The following is a 9333-nucleotide window of genomic DNA, read 5'->3' on the forward strand; positions in this document are numbered from 1 at the left end:
CTGGATCCCATGACCCTGAGATTATGACTGATTGAGCCACCTAGGTGCCCTCATCCATCTTAAAACCAATGCCAAACCTCCCCTCTGAATAACTTAAAGTGTTGATCATTGGATTAAAATTAAGGGTTATGTAGTGAAGATTTTTTTACTTTTTGTTTTCCTTGTCTTTTTTAGGAATGTACCCAAAGGTAAAGTAGCTGTAGAATAGTATGTAATTAATTTAAGGAAATTCATCATGAAGTATTTCATTTTGCATTTTAAATGTTCTTTAGGTCTGCAAAGAAAGCAGAGTTGGAAGAAAATCAGCGGAGTTATAAACAGAAAAAGAAAAGGCGACGTATTAAGGTTCAAGAAGACTCATCTAGTGAAAACAAGGTAATGACATTTATTATGTGCTTGAATTATAAGTACAGTAGAGTGTAGTAAATATGTTACCTCCTTCTCTGCATTCCATTCATTAGTTTAGTTCTGGTTTATTTACATTTTAACACCTTTGTGGAAGGATTGAATAATTGAATGTATAAATATGCAGAAGGAGTATGACCCATTATCGATTTTTTTTCTGTTCCTTAACTAAATCCGATGGAAATTTTAAGTTGCTCTTTTTCATTATTTTACACTCTTGGGGCTATAAAGTTGATGAGGGGTGTTCTGTTTTCTGAAGACATAAAAACATTTTATCCTGAATAATGACTCGTGTGTGAGTAAATTTCCTCTGGAAGTGATGTTAGCAAATTCGTTTCTTATATAATCAGGATTATGTGAAGTAGAAATTTTCAGTAATATGTTTCACTCTGTGAGTATGGAATCAATCCGTAACATGATTGATTCATGTTCTTGGTGGGTGGGTGTCTTTTTTTTTAAATGATACCTTTTAACCATTTCTAAGTGTACATTTCAGTGGTCTTAATTAAATTCAAAATTGGAAACTCTGTACCCAGCACCTCGTAACCTCATCTAAGTGGAGTCATACAATATTTGTCCCTTTGTGTCTGGTTGATTTCACTGACAGTGTTTTCAAGGTTCATACATGTTCTAGACTATATCACAATTTCTTATCTTTTTAATGCTAAATAATATTCTCTTGTTTGTATACATCACATTGTGTTTATCCATTCATTTGTTGATGGACATTTGGGTTGTTTCCATCTTAGGCTATTTTGAGTAATGGTGTTGTGAATGTGGGTGTAGAAATATTTTAGTCCCTCCTTTTATATTGCTCGGTTATAATCTGAAATATGGAATTGGTGGATCATCTGCTAATTCTATGTTTAACTTTTAGAGGCACTATCACATTGTTTTCCCAGTGCACCAGGCTTCTAGTTTTTCTACATTTTCACCAAAACTTGTTATTTTCTGTTTTTTTTTTCTTTTTCTAATAGCCATCATGGGTGTGAGATAGTATCTCATTTATGGTTTTGATTTAAATTTCCCTAATAACAAAGAATGGTGAACATTTTTTCACATGATTATTGGATATTTCTGTATCGTCCTTGGAGAAATGTCTGTCGCGTTCCTTTGCCCCCATTTCTAGGTTGTTGGTTTTTTATTATTTATTTTTTATTTTATTTATTTTATAATAATTTTTTACTATGTTATGTTAGTCACCATACAGTACATCCCTAGTTTTTGATGTAATGTTCCATGATTCATTATTTGCGTATAACACCCAGTGCACCATAAAATATGTGCCCTCCTTAATACCCATCACCGACCTAACCCAATCACTCACCCCCTCATCTGAAGCCCTCAGTTTGTTTCCCAGGGTCCATAGTCTCTCATGGTTCATTCCCCGTTCTGTTTACCGCCCCCCTTCATTCTTCCCTTTCTTCTCCTACCAATCTTCCTACTTTTTATGTTACATAAATGAGTGAAACCATATGATAATTGTCTTTCTCTGCTTGACTTAATTCACTTACCATAATCTCCTACAGTCCCGTCCATGTTGCTGCAAAGGTTGGGTAATCGTTCTTTCTGATGACTAATATTCCATTGTATATATGGACCACATCTTTTTAATCCAGTCATCTGTTGAAGGGCATCTCGGCTCCTTTCACAATTTAGCTATTGTGGACAATGCTGCTATGAACATTGGGGTGCATATGGCCCTTCTCTTCACTACATCTGTATCTTTGGGGTAAATACCCAGTAGTGCAATTGCTGGATCATAGGGGAGCTCAATTTTTAAATTTTGAAGGGACCTCCACACTGTTTTCCAGAGTGGCTGTACCAACTTGCATTCCCACCAACAATGTGGGAGGGATCCCCTTTCTCCACATCTTCTCCAACATTTTTTGTTTCTTGCCTTGTCAATTTTTGCCATTCTAACTTGCGTAAGGTGGTATCTTAGTGTGGTTTTGCCTTGGATTTCCCTGATGGCTAATGATTTTGAACATTTTTTCATGTGTCTGTTGGCCATTTGTATGTCTCCATTGGAAAAGTCTCTGTTCATATCTTCTGCCCATTTTATGATTTGTTTATTTGTTTCTTGTGCATTGAGTTTGAGAAGTTCTTTGTAGATCTTGGATACCAGTCTTTTATCTGTAGCATCATTTGCAAATATATTCTCCCATTCCGTGGGCTGCCTCTTAGTTTTGTTGACTGTTTCCTTTGCTGTACAGAAGCTTTTTATCTTGACGAAATCCCACAAGTTCATTTTTTCTTTTGTTTCTCTTGCCTTTGGAGATGTGTCATGAAAAAGGTTGCTGTGGCCGATGTCATAGAGGTTGCTGCCTATGTTCTCCTCTATGATTTTGATGGATTCCTGTCTCACATCGAGGTCTTTCATCCATTTGGAGTTTATCTTTGTGTATGGTGTGAGAGAGTGGTCGAGTTTCATTCTTTTGCATGTAGCTGTCCAATTTTCCCAGCACCATTTATTGAAGAGACCGTCTTTTTTCCAACGGATGTTTTTTCTTGCTTTGTCAAAGATTAGTTGACCCAAGAGCCGAGGGTCCATTTCTGGGTTCTCTATTCTGTTCCATTGGTCTATGTGTCTGTTTTTGTGCCAGTACCATGCTGTCTTTGTGATCACAGCTCCATTTCTGGGTTCTCTATTCTGTTCCATTGGTCGCTGTGTCTGTTTTTGTGCCAGTACCATGCTCTCTTTGTGATCACAGCTTTGTAGTATAGCTTGAAATCCGGCAGCGTGATGCCCCCAGCTTCCTTTTCAACAATTCCTTGGCAATTCTGGGCCCTTTCTGGTTCCATACAAATTTAAGGACTATTTGTTCCAGTTCCTTGAAAAATGTCATTGGTATTTTTAAAAATTTTTTTTATATTATGTTGGTCACCATAGAGTACATCCCTGGTTTTTGATGTAAAGTTCGATGATTCATTAGTTGCGTATAACACCCAGTGCACCATGCAATATGTGCCCTCCTTAATACCCATCACTAGCCTATCCCATTCCCCCACCGCCCTCCCCTCTGAAGCCCTCAGTTTGTTTCTCAGAGTCCATAGTCTCTCATGCTTCATTCCCCTTCTGATTACCCCCCCTTTCTTTATCCCTTTCTTCCCCTACTGATATTCCTAGTTCTTATGTTCCATAGATGAGAGAAACCATATGATAATTGTCTTTCTCTGCTTGACTTATTTCACTTAGCATTATCTCCTCTAGTGCCGTCAGTGTTGCAGCAAATATTGAGAAATTGTTCTTTATGTTGGCTGAGTAATATTCCATTGTATATATGGACCACAACTTCTTAATCCAGTCACCTGTTGAAGGGCATCTCGGCTCCTTCCACGATTTAGCTATTGTGGACAATGCTGCTATTAACATTGGGGTGCATATGGCCCTCTCTTCACTATGTCTGTATCTTTGGGGTAAATACCCAGTAGTGCAATTGCTGGATCATAGGGTAGCTCAATTTCTAACTTTTTAAGGAACCTCCACACTGTTTTCCAGAGTGGCTGTACCAACTTGCATTCCCACCAACAATGTAGGAGGAATCCCCTTTCTCCACATCCTCTCCAGACTGTTTTTTTTTTCCACCGGATGTTTTTTCTTGCTTTGTCAAAGATTAGTTGCCCAAAGACCCGAGGGTCCCTTTCTGGGTTCTCTGTTCTGCTCCATTGATCTATCTGTCTGTTTTTGTGCCAGTACCATGCTGTCTTTGTGATCACAGCTTTGTAGTACAGCTCAAAATCCGGCATTGTGATGCCCCCATTTGTTTTTCCTTTTCAGCAGTTCCTTTCTATTCGGGGCCTTTTCTGGTTCCAAAGAAATTTAAGGGCTGTTTGTTCCAGTTCTTTGAAAAATGTCATTGGTATTTTGATCGGGATGGCACTGAAAGTGTAGATTGCTCTGGGTAGCATAGACATTTTAACTATGTTTATTCTTCCAGTCCATGAGCATAGAATATTTTTCCATCTTTTTGTGTCTTCTTTAATGTCTCTCAAGAGTGATTTGTAGTTTCTAGCATATAGATCCTTTACGTCTCTGGTTAAGTTAATTCTGAGATAACGTATGATTTTTGGTGCTATTGTAAATGGGATGGATTCCCTAATTTCTCTTTCTTCAGTCTCATTGTTCGTGTATAGAAATACAACTGATTTCTGAGCATTGATTTTGTATCCCGCCACATTACTGAATTGCTCTATAAGTTTTAGGAATTTGTGGGTGGAGTAGTTCGGGTTTTCCATATAGAGTATCATGTCATCTGTGAAGAGAGACAGTTTGACTTCTTCTTTGCCGATTTGGATACCTTTTATCCCTTTTTGTTGTCTGATTGCTGTTGCAAGGACTTCTAGTACTCTGTTGAATAGTAGTGGTGAGAGTGGGCATCCTTGTCGTGTTTCTGATCTTAAGGGAAAGGCTTTCAGCTTTTCCCCATTGAGAATGATATTTGCTGTAGGCTTTTCATAGATGGCTTTTGTGAACTTGAGGAATGTCCCCTCTATCCCTACACTCTGAAGGGTTTTAATCAGGAAAGGATGCTGTATTTTGTCAAATGCTTTTTCTGCATCAGTTGAGAGGATCATATGCTTCTTGACTCTTTTCTTGTTGATATGATCTGTCACACTGGTCTATTTGCGATGTTGAACCACCCTTGCATCCCAGTGATGAATCCTACTTGGTCATGATGGATAATCTTTTTAATGTACTGTTGGATCCTATTAGCTAGGATCTGGTTGAGAATTTTGGCATCTGTATTCGTGAGGGAAATCGGTCTGTAATTCTCCTTTTTGATGGGGTCTTTGCCTGAATTGGGGATCAAGGTAATATTGGCCTCATAGAATGAGTTTGGTAGTATTCCTTCTGTTTTTGTTTTTTGAAACAGCTTCAGGAGAATAGGTATTATTTCTTCTTTGAATGTTTGGTAGAAGTCCCCGGGGAATCCGTCAGGTCCTGGCCTCTTGTTTTTGGGGAGATTTTTGATCACTGCCTCAATGTCTTCATAATTAATCAGTCTGTTTTAATAATCAATTTCTTCCTGTTTCAGTCTTGGTAGTTTATAGGTTTTCGGGAAGGCATCCATTTCTTCCAGGTTATTTAATTGATTGGCATAAAGTTGTTGACGAAAGTTTCTAATGACCCTTCCTGTTTCATTGGTGTTGGTCTTGATGTCTCCCATTTCATTCATAATTTTATTAATTTGGGTCCTTTCTCTATTCTTTTGAATAAGTCTGGCCCGTGGCTTATCGATTTTATTTATTCTTTCAAAGAACCAGCTTCTAGTTCTGTTGATGTGCTCTACTGTGCTCCTGGTTTCTAATTCATTGATCTCTGCTCTAATCTCGATCACCTTCCTTCTCGTTTGTGGGTTAGTCCTATTCTTCTGTTCCAGCTCCGGCTTCCTGAGGTGAGACTATAAAAACTGTGTTTTAGATTTTTCTATTCTTTTGAGTGAGGCTTGGATGGCTATGTATTTTCCCCTTAGGACTGCCTTTGCAGTGTCTCATAGGTTTTGGACCGTTGTGTTTTCATTCTTGTTGGTTTCTATAAGTTGTTTAAATTGATTTTTGATTTCCTGGTTTTTCCAATCATTCTTGAGCAGGATGGTTCTTAGTTTCCACGTGTTTGAGTTTCTTCCAAATTTTTCCTTGTGATTGAATTCCAGTTTCAAAGCACTGTGGTCTGAGAATATGCAGGGAATAATTTCAGTCTTTTTTTTTTTAATCAGTTGAGACCAACATGTTATGTGACCCAGTATATGGTCTATTCTGGAGAAGGTTCCATGTGCATTCGAAATGAATGAGTATTCTGTTGTTCTGGGGTGTAGTGTTCTGTATATATCTATGAGGTCCATCTGGTCTAGTATGTTATTCAAAACTCTCGTTTCTTTGTTGCTTTTCTGCTTAGGTGATCTGTCTGTTGCTGAGAGTGGAGTGTTGAGGATCCCTACTATTAACGGATTATTATCTATATGCCTCTTTATTCTGGTTAAGAGTTGGCTTGTGTAGCTGCTCCTCTGTTGGGGGCATAGATATTTATAATTGTCATATCCACTTGTTGGGTACATTGTTTTAGAATAATATAGTGTCCTTCTGTATCTCTAACTATAGTCTTTAGTTTAAAATCCAATCTGTCTGATATGAGAATTACTACCCCAGCTTTCTTTTGGGGTCCATTGGCGTGAAAGATGGTATTCCATCCCTTCACTTTCAGTCTGAACGTATCTTTAGGTTCAAAATGAGTCTCTTGTAGACAGCAAATGGATGGGTCATGTCTTTTTATCCAATCTGCAACCCTATGGCGTTATGGGAGCATTTAAGCCATTTACATTGAGAGTGATTACTGAGAGATATGATTTTAATGATTCCATGTTGCCTGTAAAGTCTTTGTTTCTATCGATTGTGACTTTCTGTTCTGTATCACTCTTGGGGCCTTTTTACTTTCATAGAACCCCCCTTAATATCATTTAGGGCTGGTTTGGTGGTTATGAATTTGGTCAGTTTCTGCCTATCTTGGAGGGTCCTTATCTCTGCATCCATTCTGGATAACAGCCTTGCTGGATAAAGGATCCTTGGCTGCATGTTCTTCTCAGAACTTTGAGAATACTCTGCGAACCCTTCCTGACCTGCCAGGTCTCTGTAGACAGGTCTGACGTTATTCTCATATTTTCACCTCTGTATGTGAGGATTTTCTTCCCCTGGACCCTTTCAGTACTGTGTCACTGGATCTAATATTTGTGAAATGCACTATGACATGAAGTGGTGTAGGTCTGCTCTCATTGACTTTGGGAAGGATCCTCTCTGCCTCTTGGATGTGAATGCTTGTTTCCTTTGCCAGATTAGGGAGGTTCTCAGCTACAATTTGTTCAAATATCTCTTCTAGACCTCTGTTTTTCTCCACCCTCTCGGGGATGCCGATGATTCTGACATTGGAACGTTTCATTGAGAAGGTAATCTCTCATAATCTACATTCTTGAGATTGGTTTTTTTTGAACCAAGTTTCTGTTTTAACTTTTTCTTCTACCATCCCGTCCTCCAATTCACTAATTCGTTCTTCTGCCTCATTTACCCTGGCTGTCAGAGCGTCTAGTTTCGACTGCAGTTGATTAGTAGTATTTTTAATTTCTGCCATATTCGCTCTCATTTCTGCCCTTAGAGATTCTGTATTCTCGTTAATATTTTCGTTAATATTATTTTCAAGCCTACACATCATCTTGGACCATTGTTACTCTGAACTCCATTTCTGACAGTTTGGTTATATCCATATCCATCATTTCTTTGGCGGAGGCCACAGTCTGTTTGTCCTTTCTTTGCTGAGGGTTTCTCCTCCTCGTCATTCTGATGAGGAGAGGTTGCGGGGTTGCCTAGAGCCCAGATTATTGACCAGGACCCATGCAGTGTGCACTTGTTTGATAGGGACCTTAGGGATATGGGCTTCTTGATTTTTCAGCGTGCCTTCTGGGGGAGGGGCCTGCCGTGCTGATACTCAGGCAGCCCTGTTTGGGTAGAGTCGCCCTGTCCCCTGCGAGGGGGGGATGGGGATGCGCACAATGCGAGCTGCTATTTCCGGGCTTTTGTTCTCTGGCGCCTTTCCCTGGCGGTTTTGTATGTCTCTTCTGAGGGTCAGAGCAGCAGTGGCCGTATCCTAGTGTCTATCTCAGAGCGGAGGGATCGCAGTCCGCTCTCCACTCAGCTCTCTTGGCCACTTAAGTCTGTTTCTGTCTGTGCTGCCAAAAGCCCTGCAGCGTCCCGGGTTGTGCGCCCCACAGCCGCTCTCCCAGCCCTCACTTCCCAGGGGTGGCACGTCTATGTCCTTTGTGGTTCTAACACCGCCAGCCACCCCTGGCTCCCGCGCGGGCTCCCAAGCTCCCTGTTTCAGTGTGGTTCACTCGTGCTCCAGAGCGCCAGTTTTCAGTCTGGTTGGATGTGCGCTTCTGAGCTCCTGGTATCATTCTGGTTCCAGGGAGTGCTCAGGAGCTCCGGTTTTTCATTCTGGTCGCACGTGCGTTCCCGAGCTCTCGGTCTCAGTCTGCTGTCTCCTGGGTGCCAGTCCGTGAGTCCGGCCTGCTCGCCAGTGTAGGTGGCTACTGCTTCCCGCTGCCCGAGCACGTTGGCTCCCTCCCCCTTCCATTTATCTTCTGATATCTGTGCGCGGATTCTCGTCTCCCCGCTTCGTACCTCAATACTCAGCGCTGGAGATGTTCATTTGTAGAGATCCAGATGTGTCTTCCTGTGTCTGAGGCTGATTTCGTGGGTGTTCAGGATGGTCTGGGATATATCCAGCTCGACTCAGGTGACCATCTGAAAAAGGGGTCCCCTACTCCTCCGCCATCTTTTCTCCCAAATTTGGGTTGTTGGTTTTTTTAAAGCTTTTTTTTATTGCAAAGTATAATTCTAAAGCTTTTCAGTATGTTTTTTTTCACCTTTTCTTGGTATATTAATTATTGGCATATGAAATGGGTAAATTAGACAACTTTGTGGTATTTACCTCTGATCATTTAAATCCACAGAGTAATTCTGAAGAAGATAAAGAAGAAGAGGAAGAGGAAGAGGAAGAAGATGAAGATGAAAATGATGATTCCAAGTCTCCTGGCAAAGGCAGAAAGAAAATTAGAAAGATTCTTAAAGATGATAAACTAAGAACTGAGACACAAAATGCTCTTAAGGAAGAGGAAGAGAGGCGAAAACGTATTGCTGAGAGGGAACGTGAGCGAGAAAAATTGAGAGAGGTAAACCAGTTTTTATTATGATTTCAAAAAAATGTTACTTTAATAGAGACACACACATTTATATGTATATTACTCAGTATTTTAAGACTAGAATGTTGTAAACACTACAGATATTTAGTTATACTTGATTTTCCCAATTAGCGGTATTTTATGCACGTTTTATTTTTAAAGATTATTTATTTATTTATTTATTTATTTATTTATTTAT

At 39.9% G+C, this 9333-nt stretch overlaps 1 protein-coding gene across 7 annotated transcripts in view; it reads left to right on the plus strand.

The window, feature by feature from the left end:
* ATRX (ATRX chromatin remodeler) overlaps nucleotides 1–9333 on the plus strand; it is a 345341-nt gene that overhangs the window by 148291 nt on the left and 187717 nt on the right. For all 7 annotated transcript variants that reach the window (XM_040630434.1, XM_040630447.1, XM_040630441.1 and 4 more), the window contains 2 exons: nucleotides 273–375; nucleotides 8907–9125. In XM_040630434.1, coding sequence (XP_040486368.1) covers nucleotides 273–375; nucleotides 8907–9125 — 322 coding nt within the window. The remainder of the gene's footprint in view (nucleotides 1–272; nucleotides 376–8906; nucleotides 9126–9333) is intronic.

The sequence above is a fragment of the Ursus maritimus genome (genome assembly GCF_017311325.1).
Source record: "Ursus maritimus isolate PB19 chromosome X unlocalized genomic scaffold, ASM1731132v1 scaffold_X1, whole genome shotgun sequence".
Lineage (NCBI taxonomy): Eukaryota > Metazoa > Chordata > Mammalia > Carnivora > Ursidae > Ursus > Ursus maritimus.